At 38.0% G+C, this 17,708-nt stretch overlaps 1 protein-coding gene across 1 annotated transcript; it reads left to right on the plus strand.

Moving 5' to 3' along the window:
* Positions 1–179: 179 nt before the first annotated feature.
* Positions 180–10,499, plus strand: LOC6628815 (UPAR/Ly6 domain-containing protein twit). Its single transcript, XM_002052029.4, has 3 exons — positions 180–417; positions 6,008–6,193; positions 10,080–10,499. The coding sequence occupies exons 1-3, from the start codon at positions 348–350 to the stop codon at positions 10,295–10,297; spliced, it is 474 nt and encodes a 157-aa protein (XP_002052065.1). The 5' UTR covers positions 180–347; the 3' UTR covers positions 10,298–10,499.
* Positions 10,500–17,708: the final 7,209 nt, after the last annotated feature.

Raw genomic sequence — 17,708 nt, forward strand, 5'->3', positions numbered from 1 at the left:
TCTCTCGCTCTCGTTCTTGCTAGTTCATTTTCGTTTGTGCTTTGCGTTCGTTCGTTTTGTTATTGGTTCGTTTTGTCGTTGATTTCTGCTGCTGCTGCTGCCGCTGCTGCTGGCTGCGACTTGTGGCGCTTTTTCGTATTCAGTTTCGATTCAGTTCGCATTCAGTTTGTCAACTCGTCGCATGCGTGTGCCGCGACCTTACGAAATATTCGAATTTTTTGAAATACAACGAAATCGCAGTGCAAAGTGAATAGCTGTGTGGAAATATAAATTTAAAGAAATTCTTACACAACAGTTGACAACAAGTTGCTGCCCGCACTAACAACAAGTTGTTCACTCTATCGGCCATGTCGCCCTACACTTCCTGCTCCGTGCTGCTGCTGGGATTGCTCTCCCTAGCGCTGAGCCTGGATGCAGGTGGGTGTTCAGCTTCTGTGCGTGCACTCGCATGAGTTTTCCTGCTAATTAAGTGTGTGCACGCGTTGAGTGGTGCGTTCTTATGGGCTCGGGTTCACCGAACCAAAATGGGGCAAACAACAGACACACATTTATTTAAGAAATTAATGCAAATAATATTAGGGCTAACTCCATATTAATTGTCAGGTTCTTAAATTCTTTTTGGCTCCTATTTGCTATTTTTTCATAAATACTTGACGTATACTTAATGTGCCCCCTCAGCAACCCACATAAATGAAGCTCCATTATATTGTGATAATCAATCAATTTCCTTGTTGACCCCAATTGATAAGCCGCAGCTGGCATTGTCTGGCATTATCAATGCTATTGTTAAGATGCACTCATCTCGGACAGCTTTCAGCCTCCAATAATGACTTTCAATGCGCTCTTGATTGCCTGCCGTCACTGGGGCGTATACTTAACGTTTTGTGTGAAGCGCCTGCAATGGATTACTTCATGATTTATTTATATTTATGCACTTGTCGGCTATTCTATTTATTTATACATAAAACACCGACAGATTGCACACAGCCAGCGCGCCGCTTTAAAAATATTTTCACAACCTTTAAAATTGATTAATTTTCTCATAAGACATAAATATAGCACATAGAATGAGGCTAACTTTTAGATATATACACAAACACACACACACACACACACAAACACTTATGGATAAGCGCTGTGCCATTTTTTTGAATCTTAACACGAGCCACATTAAATGAACAGCACCATATTTTCCGGGCTACAAACTAGAAAACTGGGGAGCTTCAATTGATTAAAGTGCATAATAAATGGTGGCATTTAATTGAATTGAAACGGTTAGAAATAAAAAAACAAAATAAATGGGCTGTCCAGCAAAACTGCAGGAGTCTAGTTTTTAACTGCTTAAAAGAGAGCAGTGAGTGAAATAAAATAAACTCAAAATAAGTTTTCCTGGTCAGCGAATAGCGAACGAATGCCGTTTAATCGACATCTGACGACTTTATGTGTTATTACAGTAAATATTTAGTTAAATAGTTATCCGAAGGATTTACCTCTCAAAAAATTTCCTTAATCATAGCACTTCTTAATTATCAATTGTACCAAGCAGCTAAAAGTCTGAAAGTTAAGTGGGAACAAATGTGATATTGAGCTTGGTAATGATATTTTGAGAACATTTTTCGATACAGCAACTAATTTTTGGACAGATATTTTCAATAGAAAATGGTACTATAGTGCCATGTGATAGAGTAGTCTTATGTTGTTCATATCATATATGTTATGTATGTTCTCTTGATTGCTTTATAATTCACCAGATATGCTGACTATACAGATAGAAGGACCGTAAACCCTAAGCTGAGAGACTAGAAACAGAAACAAAGAGACAGACGGACGGACATGAGTATATCGACTCGAAAGACATAAGTATATCGAATGGGCTGTTGATATTGATCAAGATTAAACACATTCTATGCAGTATAAATTTTATTACCAGCTCAAACAACACTTCACTGGGTTAGAAAAAGTCTGGGTAAAATATCGCAAATATATAACATACGCGATGGAAACTTTTTGCCGCCTTGTAGATAGGCCTTGTTTTAGCTTGTAACTTCGCGATGTCGTCATATCTTCAATTTGAAGTTGATGTGTGTCTACGTTATTTTGTTGTTTTGTAAGTTTTATGGGCGTGTGCTTCTGTTCTGGACACATTGTCAGCCAATTTTGTTTTTATTGTGTCCACTCGCAACTTTGGAGCACGCACCTTCATTAAATTGTGGAAACTGACAGTTTCTGTCTGGCCTTTTGCAACCTTGTTTTCGTATTGTTTTTTATTTTCATTTTGTTTTTTTCTGGGGGCCTTAACTAATTGTTTATATTTCGTCGCACCCATTTCCGAATTTTAGCTGCAAAGAAAAATAGAAAACTGCGCCAAATAATTCAATTTTGGACTGAAACAAGTCGAATTGCTTTTATTCAGTTGTTTACTTTTATGATAGGCATTTCATTTTGTTCGCTGGTGATCTCAAATGTTAGTCAGGGTAAATAATTTACAAAAATTTTAAAAATTAATTATACATTAGATGTGCTAAACAGAAATTCCATAATTAAAGCAATTCACATGCAAATTGCTTAACTGACTAAGCGCAACTATTTATCATTTGACATGCATGTCACTGTGGCTTATTGTAATTTGCCTGAGATACAATCGGGGCAATCATTATATGGCAATCCAACCCTGAAATCCCTCAAAACCAACACACACCCAAAAGACCGAGAGCATGACAAAATGTCATCATTTTAATGTGCTACGTGTAAGTCATTAAATAATTTTACAACATTGCAATGGAATCTTTCAGGCACACCCTCTACTCCCTAAATGGCTATAAAGGGTATACTAAATCTATGCCTACTTATGTAACTGGCAATAGGCAACAAAGCTCCGCAGCAAGTCAAAGGCCCCTTGAGCTTACAAATTTTCTTAGAGTGCCCATAGAGAATGTAATTTTGCTGGGTAACTTCTAGTCGAGCACATTATTCCCAAATGTTATGCTCCTATTTGTGCGCATGTATTTAGATTTTCAATGAGTTGGGCGCGTTTTTATAGGTGTGGATATTTAGCTTTCTGATCAATCTACAAGATATATGTAAACAAATGTTAATATTCGCCTTCCATTCGAGCTAAACCCTCTGTAAATAGCTAAACCCCTCGCATTCCAGCACATTTCCATATAATGCACGTCTAATTATACAAGCATTTGGGCCAAATGCGAAACTATTTGGAAAATGTTGGAGAAGTCAACGCAATTGTCGTTGGCAGTTTTCAGTTGAACGAACTTTGATTGCATGTCTGTAAATACAAACTTTCTACCCCCTACCTTTACCCTGTGAGTCGGCACCTAACTGGCACCTATTTCTAGGGTTTAGGTCCACACTCGTAAGTTGTCGATTTTATGGCTTAGATATGGTGCCGTTTGTCAGCAACTTTGCCGGGCTCTGCCGTTTTTTTGGGCGGCAGCCAGATTGCTGATAATCAACACGTTTTTTAAAGCTTTTCAGATCCATAAACTCTTAAACTTCAGTTACAACTGCAACCCCAGCTCTAACTCGAAGTAAATCCCCGCTCAACTGAGTCGAGCTAATGCGAAAATTGCATGTGAACTCTACTATGTGTGTAGGGTGTGTGTGTGTGTGTGTGAGTGTGTGTGTGTGGGAAAGTCACAGGCCCAAGTTTTAGTTTATTATTGCTGACTTTTGCATAAGTCGTTGATATAAAGTTACAGTGCCTCAAAGTGCATTCAACCCGGCTTATAACATAGGCGCGCCCCATTTTTACTAAGGCACAAGCAGTGAAAAACCAAGAAAATTGCTAGAAAATTGTGAGTTTTTGCTGCTATTTAAATGAAATGTGCTTGTAAAGTGCGGACTTCAATTGCCTTACCAAGCGAAAATGGGATATGACTAGTTTTTTAAAGAAGAAAAAATGACTTTTTTTTACAAACCTAATAGCAGGTCTTGTTTTAATGTATGTGTAAAAGAAATGTTTGGAATAAGCTCCGATAGAAATATGTACTAACTTTTCAGACTTAGATAAGAATTATTTTGATATGCTTCTTAAATCTTGGGATTTGTATGGGGAAAACGAATAACAAAATGAATTTTGTTGTATTTCATTTTCAGTTTTTCAATGAATATATAAAAATTCTACTCCTATAATATTTGATCAGTAGGTAGTCTGCGATTTTATAAAAAAAGGGGCTATGAGTTTTATCAGACCATCTACTATTTATTTTTGTGTCGCAACAAGTAGATCATAATTTTTTTTTTTTTTTCTTGCGTTTCGTAATGTATGCCCATGTAACCTTTTACTTTTCAAACGCATATCTTTGGGTAATCGAACTGCAACATACTTATATAATTGTAAGAAACTACTTACGTACACACACACACACACACACACACACGCACACACATACTGGTAAAGTGATGTGTGTAACCATTTTTGGGTCGCTGTTTGGAACTGCCAAAACATTTGGCATAAACGCGCGCACAATATCAATTTTCATGTTGCATACAATTACAGTCATTACCATTAGTAAACTGCCACCGCAACTGCGCGCGCACTGTTACACGCATATAAACAATTTGGCCAACGATCTGACAATTCAGCTGTCAATTAATTTCAATATATTGTAAATGATAATAATTTCTAAGCAATGCAAAATGAAGTCCGAATACGTTTCTTGATTTTATTGTATTTTTTATTCAAATACGCAAAATTGTAATGTTTATGTCTGTTGTTTATGGCCAAATGCGGTTAAAACCAATAGAAGACTGTGGCCAAAAACACGTTTCGAGTGCGTTCAGTTGGCTCAGTTGGGTTGTTGGTATAGGCCAGGCCGGGCCGAGCCGAGCCGGGCCAGGCTATTTGCTGTTTATCTAAGCTTTCATTTAAACGCACCTCAAAGTGTTGGTTAAGTGCATTTAACCTGAACGTTAACGTTTGACGTTTAAATTGGCCCCACAAACGGGTTTTTATTGTCGTCGTCGTCAACATCAATATCAACATCAGCATTAACATCCGCTGCTGTCCAGAGTAAACCCGGACAGACTCCGATGAAAAACTGTCTCAATGCCATTTTAGAACAGAGCAGAGTTGAGCTAAGTCTCGCGACTTTTGCGGTTCCAAAATAAAATGTTTAATATTTATTCAACACGCTCTTTGGCCAAATCGTGGGCATAAACAACGCCAAGAGCCGAAAGTTTTGACACTTTTATAAGGCAGTTCTCCAATCGACTGTCCCATAAATAACTCAGCCAAAAGGCTCCCGTGTCTAATTAATTTTAGCTGCAACATTTTTCAAAAGCCGCCGCCAACGGCTAACGGCCAACTACAAATCGCAGCAGGCATCTCGCCTCGTGGCCCATTATTTATGCGCTTGCTATCAAAATCATCGCTTGATTGCAATTTAGAGCGAAAACTACTCACTTAGTTTATGGATTATCTAATCGGGGATATACACACGCACACACACACACACATCTCAGCATTTCAATTAACAAAATTCTACATCGCTTCGTAATGTGTACTCTGATAACATATAATTGCGTTCCAGCTGTGGCACCTGACTTGACTGGAATATGTCTCTAATGAATCGCATTGTACCTAGTCGGATTATGACACATATAATAAAGGGCTCAATGTTTTGAATTGAATTCAAAATTTGTATTAGTTCATTCTTTTTATATTAATGGACTGCTGTACATTTATGAATTGAATATCTACGAATAACAATGTACACTATGTTATTATTATATTGTTAGTCTGTCTGTCTAGTTCATTAGTTCGTTGTTTAGTTGTTTAGTTAGTTTGCAATTCTTTATAACTCTAGAGTTGATGTCTAAGTTTGCTGATGATAGAAACTTAAACGGCCACCAAAAAGCTATTGTCATTTATTGCAGTTATTATTCGAGTAATCAAGAACCTAGCTAGTACGACATAGCCTTTAAAATAAAATAAACTTTTAATTAATATAAAAAACACCCATAATAACAACATTTTCAAATATTACAGCCTCAGGAGTTCTACGTTGCTGGCGCTGTTCCACAGATGTCTCGAATGGCGAATTCTGCAATGATCCCTTCCAGTCGGACAGCATCTCGGAGCAGCAGCGTTACTGGAGCTATGTCAATTGCACCTATTCGGTGGGCGTTAAATCGGTGAATGCGCGGCCCGTCTGCAAGAAGCTCGTGCAGGAAGGTAAGCAACCAGCCAGCAGACACCCAGCACAGATCTGAGATAAGCAATTATTCAGCAATGCCCGTTGGACTGTCAATTGCGGCATTGTTGTGGTGAGTGTGGGGACCCACCGGTGGCTCACACCCGCGAGGCTGCCGCCTGTTGTTGGCTGCCACAAAGCGTCAAACAAGATTGAGATTTATTGGCCTGACAGAGTCGCCAGCAGCAAGTGCGGCATACAAATCCACAGAGGCAGCCGCAACGAAACAATTGCTCAGCGTTTGCGATCGCGTTCCCTGCTGCAGCTGCAGCTGCTGTTGCTGCTGCTGCTACTGCTGGGCGTTGACGGGGTGGGGCGTGGCTGCACAAGTGCTGGCGACACTTGGCCCAAGCCGGGCCAGGCCAGGCCAAGCCATGGCAGGCCAGTTGCATGCGCCGCTAATTTACGGCAAATTTATGTGGCGATGTGGCGAGCACACAAAATAAAATAAAAAAGATAGGGAGAAAAACCAACGCCAACACACGCGGCGTATGAGTGATATTCGTGTTGCAGTCGTCGATCTTTGGCTGCGCCCGCGGCTCTGGCTGCAGCTTTGGCATTTTTGTTAGTTTTTTATTGTTCAGCCTGCGGCGAGTGCAAATTGTGCCGCTTGTTGGCATTTGCATTTGACAAGCAACAACAGCAACAAACCAACAACAAACACAAAAGTGCACATAAAAAAGGCGAGCAAAATGAAATTCAATTTTCGTACGCTGCTCAATTTGCCAAACGTTGCGTATCGCTGCATTTCTATCTCATTTAAATATCTGTGGACAGTTTTTCGATTTTAATTTTGATAACGGCGGCCAAAGAATCCACCCATTTGTCTATTACCATTTCCGTTTAAATTGTTTACCTGCTATTACTCACATAAATAATACACAACGGACTATTATTGCTTGTGCTTGTTTTTATTATGTGATAAATACAAAAATAAATAAATAAATTACTTACATTTTAGCTTTTATTATAGCATAATATAATGGCAACAATTAATAGATTATTTAAGTTTAGAATTTTATTTTTAATGCAGGAATTACATATTTGGCAATTTATTCCAAAATATTGCGATTTAAAAACAATTTAAAAACAAGGGTTTTTTGACCAATAGACCAATAATATTATGTATTTAGACTCATCTTACTAAGCTGGCATATTTTATTTGTTGGATATTTAATCATTGTTTGCCTTTATTAGCGCTAGTTTAATTAGAATCAGTTGCGTCTTTCAATTTCCTCTATTGCATATTGCGTGACCTTCATCTTGATTTTCCCGGGTTTTTTCAAGCACAAATGTCAAATTAAAATTCGCTAATTAAAAATCGCAACAAACTGTTGCACATAACTAATCTCCAACGATTGGCATATGATCAAGTGCCCGGCTTGGAGCTGGCCAATTTCTTATGGCCAATTAATGAACACCATTAAATTTTTGCAATCAAGCGTCTACAAATTGGCGCTGCGAATATTTGCAAAGATTTGCGGCTGGCAATTAAAATTGCAAGCGGCAAATCTCAACTGCGACTCGGTCCCCAAATGAGTAGCCAGATGCGAGTACATAATATACGAATAAACTATGCTTGGAAAAATAAAACAAACAAACAAAAAATTATATATAAATTAATTAAGTTGTTGCACAGCGTGAAGCGCTCAATTACGGCAATGACCAGGGAGTGGAGAGGCAGAGCCAGTTGTTGAGGCAGAGGCAGAGCCAGAGCCAGAGCCAGAATGCTAGCCAAATGTCTGAGAAAAATGCAACTAGGCGATGCTGCAGTTGTTGTTATTATTTTTACTGTTGCTGCTGCTGCTGCGTCTACTGCTCAATTTATATGCCGTTAAATTAATTGCTTATGAAGTTTGGGCCGACGAGTGGCTGAGTTTTTGGCAAATGTCAAATTAAAAATGTATTCCATAATTCCATAAAACTAACAGCCAAGCCAAGCAATTAGCTATTTGCGTTGTGTGTGCGTGTGCGTGTGTGTGAGTGTGCGTTGCATTTTAGTTGTCACTGTGCGTCACTGTGCAAATATTTTGCAACTTGTTGCATTTTGGCTAACCGAAAAGTTGTCGCCGACTTTTTGCCTATTTTTGGCCAATTGCGTTGCGTATTTTTTGTTCCTTTTTTTTTTTTTTTGCTGCTCTCTCGATTTTGTCACTGTGAAAAATGTTGCCAACACACATTTCGACCAATAAATAATTAAATTAATTAAAATTTAAATTTATGACACAATGCAACATTTCCAACTTGGTTTCAAGTTGCGCACGCGGCGTATACGCAATTTTTTAAGTTTCTCCTTTTGTTGTCGTTTTCGTTGTTGTTGTTATTTTTCCGCTCCGACAATTTTCTTTGGGCTCTGCAGCTGACAACTGCATTCTGTGTGCCTTGTTTGATTGCGCGGCCGTGATAAGGCGACAATTGTCAACAATTTTATTAGAGACTTGTACTCAGATGTCGAGCCCCCTTCCTCCTCTCTGCCTATCTCTCTCTCTCTCTATCTCTCTCTTTCTCTCTCTCTCTTTCTCTCTCTCTCGCTCTCAGTGACTTACGCACTCTGTGTGCTATCTCGCTTGCAACTGCTTCTTGGAGCCAATCACAAAAATGGTCAACGCGCACCTTTTTGAGCCGCTTATAAAGTTTTACTTCATTTTATTGCGATTTATTTTGGTTGATTTTGTTTTATATCGTTTCTTGATTTTTGTGTTTTTCTTGTTTTGTTCTGTTTGCGAAACACACACACATATACACACGCAATGAGAAAACGCAATTTGTTGTGCATTTTTTCTGGTTTTCATTTGCCGTTTCGCTGATTGCAAATTGTCTCGTTTTTCTGAGACTCGCGTTCATTTTGGCAGTGTATGTTGCGGCCAGCTCTAGACATAGTTGCAAGCCTCATTTTCAGTTGGCGTTTTTGCTGGCTCGGTCGGGCCTAGCCTGGCCAAGCCGAGCCGAGCCGGACCGGGCCTGGCAAACGCTGGTCGCAAGCAAGCCTTGAACCCATTTTGCCATTGGTCTGTTTGCCGTTCAGCCAGTTTAAGCTACAATTCTATAACAGTATATTGTTGTCTAAGGTTTTTCTAAATTCACAGAGCTTCCACATACAGATAGCTCATCTACAAAACACCTTTCTTTTTTGGTAGTAAGGCAGCAGCTCAGCTTTAACAAGCTCACCAATACTCACGCAACGGTCAAAGCTTTCTCAGAGGCTTTTCTTCTTAACAGACAGATTATCTTTTCAACCATAACAAATTTAGGACAATTTCAGTTAAGCTAAAATCGTGGTCGAATGTTCCATCTGCATAAGGAAACATGAAGGTAATATTATAAAATGAATAATACCTTAATACAATTGTAAAATTTTGGTATATTTTCCTTTTATTAAATATGAACATTTGCACATGAGTAGAAGGAAATTAAACAAATGCGGCTTAGTTTGTAAGTTAGTTTAGCCAATGAAAATATAAACACTGTTCATATTGTCTAAGGTCAAGCAAAATCTTAAAGTTATCAGTAGACACGTGTGCACTAAGGTGTCTACATTTTATATAAAACTGAGGGATTTTTGTTTACTATTTATCTATTTGAAAACTTGGGCAATTGCATCAGCTGCACTTACCTCACAGCTTGACTATTTGGCAGGCAGCCATTAGCCAGCACCTGATCGACGATTTGGACGACATTTGAAATGACATTTTTGAGATAAGTCAAACCGAACGGACGCAGTATATGGAAACGCAAAGCCCACGCAAAAACAGCGCGGCACATAAATTAAATTCAATGTACAACATTTTTCTCACTGTGGATATATTAATTAAAAAATTGTCTGCTAGCAAATATTTAAAGTTTATTATGGCGTTCGTTTCATTGCAGTCTATGGCAAGCGGGTCATATCGCGCTCCTGCTTCTACGAGGATGTGGACGATGCGCCGGACAAGTGCGCCATGGACACGACCTCATCCTACATCAAGACCGTTTATTGCCGCACTTGCACCACCGATGGCTGCAACTCGGCTGGAGGACTCTCCGGTTTGGTGGGGCTGCTGGTGCTGCCCCTGCTTGCCGCACTGAGGCAGCAGCTATGCAAATGAGTTAATGACTGGGAAAATTCGGCCGTGGGTGGAGACTGCACACTTAATAGCATGAAGCAAATGCAAAAATGAATTTAAAGCGTTGAAATTCCTTTGAGCAGAATACAAAACAAATCAACAATTTCTTTTTTCGCCTAGTTAAGTCGCGTTTTTTTCGACATATATTTCAGACTTTTACTCACACTACGAAATTCTCTTATAAAGATTCACGTAATGCATTCAATTTCAGCACCCAATTGCTGGCAGTCACACTTCGCTATAAATATACCATAAAATTACCGTATATATGTTATACAGACTATACAAAATCTTAAATGTAAATGTTATGTAGCTGTAGAACATTCAAAGGTTTCCACTTGGTCAGTCTTAAGCAATCAATAAATTATAGTTAAACGTTCGCATATTCTACTTGCACGCCAATTGGTTAACACACATTTGATTGATTACACACACATACCAACGCACACACTCACACATGCATACACACACACACACACACATCTTTACATATATAGACCTTTGTAATATTGTATTAATTATTGTAAATGTAATCGAAGCACTTTTTTATGGTGTCTTGCAAATAAATTGATAAGATGGTAATAAAAAATGCATTGTTTTTTCAGTTTAAGTATTTTTTTAACAATTTTCGATTTTTTGCATATTTATTAAATAGAATTTATAATTTTTTTTAATGATATTATTAGATAAGGCGGCTATGCGCTGGAATCTGTACACGGGTTCTTAGCTCTCTGTCAAGGACAATTTATGTCCTTATGGTTTATAATTTAAGCTACTTACATATGCTACATAATAATAATAAATGAAAGTGTTTTAACTATTGTTTTATCATAATCATCCGATCATAATTCTTTGGAGTACAGCATAGGCTGCTAAATAAATACATCGTTATTTCATAGAATGATGTATATTTGAATTATTTCATCCCGGACAGTTTCTTTTATTTTAAAAGATAAACTTTTTTAAAACTTTTTTATTTGTTACACTTAAAACGCATAGATTATAAATACAATGACGTATGTACTCAATCTTATAAATTATATGGGTAAAAAGGGAATAATGATCCATTTAATTGTGCAAATGTAACAAGCTAAAGGTGGCTTCTCCGACAAAATGCAGTATGCATATTCTATTCTTGCTTTTTATCGAAGCAATCGATAAAAAATGAATAAGGTTAAATATTATAATTTGAACAACGGAGACAATTTTAATGCTGTTGGTTTTATTCGAATATATTCATTTAATGAAACAATAAGATACACAAAATTAAGATTAGTTTTTTTTTATCCCTTTTCCCATTACATAGGTAAATAGGTAATTGTCTAAGTTTTCATTTATCAATGTGCGTGCTTGTGTTTTTAGTAGAGAAAGGTTTGGGGTATCTCCTAGTCGTGCATTTCCAACTAATTCACTTTATTTGTTAAAGCTCCCCGTCCCAGTCCAAGTTTTTGCCTAGCCCACGTAACCTTAAATTTTTTAATTTCAAAAGCAAATCAAAAATAATTGTCTCACATCATTGCGCTTGACATTGTGCAAGCTACAAAGATAAAATCTACACAATTGGATGAGCCGTTGAGTTCCCGATGCGTCATTCAAATTGTGGTTCGGCAGTCGCAGCAGAACGGAAATGAGTTCAGTTCTGAGACTGCCCACATTTAAGAATTGTCTCTGAGTAATTGCCGACCACGCAAAAATGTCAGTGCCTGCGCTGACATTTGACCCAAGTCAATTGAGTCTTTGATTTGAGCGAAAGATCTTCAGGTTTGGCTATAAAGTGGGAGTTTTCATACCCTTCACTATTCTTACATATGCGCTAGGCTTTAAGGCAATAAGGGTATTGTGACTTCGGCGTGCAGAAAATATTATGTTACTTTCTCGTTTTTATACCCCGAACCCATTAAAAATGGGTATAAGGGTATATTGTATTTGTGCAAAATCCAAATGTATGTAACAGGCAAAAGGAAGCATCTCCGACCCCATAAGTATATATATTCTTGATCAGCATCAATAGCCGAGTCGATCTAGCCATGTCCATCTGTCTGTTTTGTCTACTTAGATTCAGATACTTCCATCGTGTTTATTTCTTAACTAATTGCTGTATTTATTATCCCGTAATTGTGAAAGGAATATCAGAACTACAACTTAGTTTTGAATTTATAAGATTATAAAAATGTCTCTGTTATCTTTAAATTTTCTAGAACAAAAGAACAACTAAAAAAATATATATAAATAGATTCAGAGGTATTTGCATAGGTAATTCAAGAGTCTCTTATCTCATTTCCAATTTTCCCAGATAAGCTAAATATATTGCTATCTAGAATTATTTATAATTATATACTTATAAATCTTAAATATATTATTTATAAATATGTTGCATCACAAGTTTACCTTTCAGCAATTTGGTAAACTTTAGAATTGCGAATATAATTGCAAAAAATGAACTTGCAGAGTAACATATTTTATGAGAAGGCATTGCCGCACACATTTGCAATACTTTATCGCATATCAATTATATTTAAGATTGTAGGGTATATTATATATAAATAAATATAAAAAATAATGGGTGGTAACTATGCCAGAAAAACGTTTTGGCCATTTAAAGTTGTCGCACGGCTTTTCCACGATTCGTGTCGCTTTTTTTTTATTATCATATTTTTGAATACATGCATGTAATGTATGTCTGTTTTTTTTTCATTTTTTTATGACGTGTCTGGCGAAAATGTCGTACAGTTTATGCAATAAAACTGGCCATTTATCATCGAGGGGGCATGAGTAAATATTGTAAATCGACATTGTTCAGCGTTTCAGCTGGCTGCAAATGTTGCGCATACGCCCCAATGGCCCCAGGCTGGGTGTCAATAGGTACCACGATCGGCCGACTGGCCGGCTAGAAGTTTAGGCCGCTGCCGTGCTTAAGTTTATGATGTGATTTGACTTTTTATTGCCACGGCTTAGGCTTCAACTTAACCTCCTAATCCGTTGCAATCTTTGTTGTTGCTCGGCTCAAGCCCGCCAATCAACTCCAAGTGTGGCGATGGCGTCGCTCTCGATCGCCGGATCATTTGGTGTGCGTGCTGCCAAACGCAGCGAGTCGCATTTTTCACGCTTTGTCAAGTGTTTTTGGGTGTGCAGGAGGAGTCGTCGGCTACTGTCGCCTTATGCTGCAGATTAATGTCAAGATTTGCATATGAAAACATATATCTGTTGGCTGTTTCAGCGCCTCATCCAACACTTTGGCATAAGTGAGGCCAAATTTGGCAATATACTGTTCGCAATTGCTGCCACACTGGCCAAATGATGTGCGTGGCAGCCAATGAATCACATACTTATAAGTTGAATCATTGCAGTAGTAAAGCCATATATATATATATAGACTATATCAATATAGACTTCAGTTCTCTTCCACAAAGGGCAAAGTAGCTTAGGATAGCCAGGTGTACATGGATAAATAAATTGCGGAGTTCCGATTTTCGCACCGACCTCGATTTTGAAAAAAATCGTGATGATTTGGAAGGTCATATCTCCGCACGGAGGTATGTCGTTTTGGTATGTTATATCTCCGCGCGGAGTTATGTCGATTTGGAACGTCATATCTCCGCGCGGAGCTATTACCCGAGATATTAAAAAATATCATCGAAATAGTTTTAATTTTCGAGCCGACCCCGGTTTTGAAAAAAAACGTGATGTAACCCCTTGTCATTTGGTCAATTTTGGTCAAAATTTAGATATTCATATTTTTGATGCCAATCGTTAGAACTGATCCTTACGAGCATAAAATGGTATACAATTCCAAATTCGGCAATTTGTTGGCTGAGATATTATAAAAAATCATCAAAACAGGTTGACTTTACAACCGAATCGGTTTTTGGTCAACCACTTTTTTTTAGTCGTTTAGGAACGTCATATCTCCGCGCGGAGCTATGTCGTTTTGGAACGTCATATCTCCGCGCGTAGTTATGTCGTTTTGGAACGCCATATCTCCGCGCGGAGTTATGTCGTTTTGGAACGTCATATCTCCGCGCGGAGTTATGTCGTCTTGGAACGTCATATCCCCGCGCGGAGCTATTACCCGAGATATTAAAAAATATCATCGAAATAGTTTTGATTTTCGAGCCGACCCCGGTTATGGCAAAATCACGTTTTTTAACCCTTTGCCATTTGGTCAATTTTGGTCAAAAATTAGATATTCATATTTCTGATGCCAATCGTGAGAACTGATCCTTACGAGCATAAAATGGTATACAATTCCAAAATCGGCAATTTTTGGCTGAGATATTACAAAAAATCATCAAAACACGTTGACTTTACAAACGAATGGGTTTTTGGTCAACAACTTTTTTTAGCCCATCGATATTTAAAATGTTTGAATGACAATTTATAGTAGGGATCCGTACAAATTCAAAAAGGTGTAATATTTTGAAATCAGACATTATTTACCCGAGATATTAAAAATAAATCATCGAAAAAGTTTCGATTTTCGCACCGACCTCGATTTTGAAAAAATCGTGATGGAAGGTCATATCTCCGCGCGGAGTTATGTCGTTTTGGAATGTCATATCTCCGCGCGGAGTTATATCGTTTTGGAACGTCATTTCTCCGCGCCGAGCTATGTCGTTTTGGAACGTCATATCTCCGCGAGGAGTTATGTCGTTTTGGAACGTCATATCTCCGCGCGAACCTATTACCCGAGATATTAAAAAATATCATCGAAATAGTTTTGATTTTCGAGCCGACCCCGGTTATGGCAAAAAACGTGATGTAACCCCTTTGGTCAATTTTGGTCAAAAATTAGATATTCATATTTCTGATGCCAATCGTGAGAACTGATCCTTACGAGCATAAATTGGTATACAATTCCAAAATCGGCAATTTGTTGGCTGACATATTACAAAAAATCATCAAAACAGGTTTACTTTACAAACGAATGGGTTTTTGGTCAACAACTTTTTTTTAGACCACCGATATTTAAAATGTTTGAATGACAATTTATAGTAGGGATCCGTTCAAATTCAAAAAGGTGTAATATTTTGAAATTAGACATTATTAACCCGAGATATTAAAAAAAAATCATCGAAAAAGTTTCGATTTTCGCACCGACCTCGATTTTGAAAAAATCGTGATGGAAGTCATATCTCCGCGCGGAGTTATGTCGTTTTGGAACGTCATATCTCCGCGCGGAGTTATGTCGTTTTGGAACGTCATATCTCCTCGCGGAGTTATGTCGTTTTGGAACGTCATATCTCCTCGCGGAGTTATGTCGTTTTGGAACGTCATATCTCTGCGCGGAGTTATGTCGTTTTGGAACGTCATATCTCCGCGCGGAGTTATGTCGTTTTGGAACGTCATATCTCCGCGCGGAGTTATGTCGTTTTGGAACGTCATATCCCCGCGCGGAGCTATTACCCGAGATATTAAAAAATATCATCGAAAAAGTTTTGATTTTCGAGCCGACCCCGGTTTTGGCAAAAAACGTGATGTAACCCCTTGTCATTTGGTCAATTTTGGTCAAAATTTAGATATTCATATTTTTGATGCCAATCGTGAGAACTGATCCTTACGAGCATAAAATGGTATACAATTCCAAAATCGATAATTTTTTGGCTGAGATATTACAAAAAATCATCAAAACAGGTTGACTTTACTAACGAATGGGGTTTTGGTCAACAACTTTTTTTAGCCCATCGATATTTAAAATGTTTGAGTGACAATTTATAGTAGGGATCCGTACAAATTCAAAAAGGTGTGAAACTACAAAATCGGACATTTCTTGGCCGAGATATTCAAAAAAAATTATCGAAAAAGTTTTGATTTTCGAGCCGACCCCGGTTTTGGAAAAAAACGTGATGTAACCGCTTCCCATTTGGTCAATTTTGGTCAAAATTTAAATATTCATATTTCTGATGCCAGTCGTTAGAACTGATCCTTACGAGCATAAAATGGTATACAATTCCAAAATCGGCAATTTTTTGGCTGATATATTACAAAAAATCATCAAAACAGGTTGACTTTACAAACGAACGGGTTTTTGGTCAACAACTTTTTTTACCCCATCGATATTTAAAATGTTTGAATGACAATTTATAGTAGGGATCCGTACAAATTCAAAAAGGTGTAATATTTTGAAATCAGACATTATTTTCCCGAGATATTAAAAAAAAATCATCGAAAAAGTTTCGATTTTCGCACCGACCTCGAGTTTGAAAAAATCGTGATGGAAGGTCATATCTCCGCGCGGAGTTATGTCGTTTTGGAACGTCATATCTCCGCCCGGAGTTATGTCGTTTTGGAACGTCATATCTCCTCGCGGAGTTATGTCGTTTTGGAACGTCATATCTCCTCGCGGAGTTATGTCTTTTGGAACGTCATATCTCCTCGCGTAATTATGTCGTTTTGGAACGTTATATCTCCTCGCGTAGTTATGTCAACGTCATATCTCCTCGCGTAGTTACGTCGATTTGGAACGTCATATCTCCGCGCGGAGTTATGTCGTTTTGGAACGTCATATCTCCGCGCGGATTTATGTCGTTTTGGAACGTCATATCTCTGCGCGGAGTTATGTCGATTTGGAACGTCATATCTCCGCGCGGAGCTATTACCCGATATATTAAAAAATATCATCGAAATAGTTTTAATTTTCGAGCCGACCCCGGTTTTGGAAAAAAACGTGATGTAACCCCTTGCTATTTGGTCAATTTTGGTCAAAATTTAGATATTCATATTTTTGATGTCAATCGTTAGAACTGATCCTTACGAGCATAAAATGGTATACAATTCCAAAATCGGCAATTTTTTAGCTGATATATTACAAAAAATCATCAAAACAGGTTGACTTTACAAACGAACGGGTTTTTGGTCAACAACTTTTTTTACCCCATCGATATTTAAAATGTTTGAATGACAATTTATAGTAGGGATCCGTACAAATTCAAAAAGGTGTAATATTTTGAAATCAGACATTATTTACCCGAGATATTAAAAAAAAATCATCGAAAAAGTTTCGATTTTCGCACCGACCTCGATTTTGAAAAAATCGTGATGGAAGGTCATATCTCCGCGCGGAGTTATGTCGTTTTGGAACGTCATATCTCCGCCCGGAGTAATGTCGTTTTGGAACGTCATATCTCCTCGCGGACTTATGTCGTTTTGGAACGTCATATCTCCTCGCGGAGTTATGTCTTTTGGAACGTCATATTTCCTCGCGTAATTATGTCGTTTTGGAACGTCATATCTCCTCGCGTAGTTATGTCAACGTCATATCTCCTCGCGTAGTTATGTCGTTTTGGAACGTCATATCTCCGCGCGGAGTAATGTCGTTTTGGAACGTCATATCTCCGCGCAGAGTTATGTCTTTTTGGAACGTCATATCTCCGCGCGGAGTTATGTCGTTTTGGAA

Source organism: Drosophila virilis, chromosome 4 (genome assembly GCF_030788295.1).
Source record: "Drosophila virilis strain 15010-1051.87 chromosome 4, Dvir_AGI_RSII-ME, whole genome shotgun sequence".
Classification (NCBI taxonomy): Eukaryota; Metazoa; Arthropoda; class Insecta; order Diptera; family Drosophilidae; genus Drosophila; species Drosophila virilis.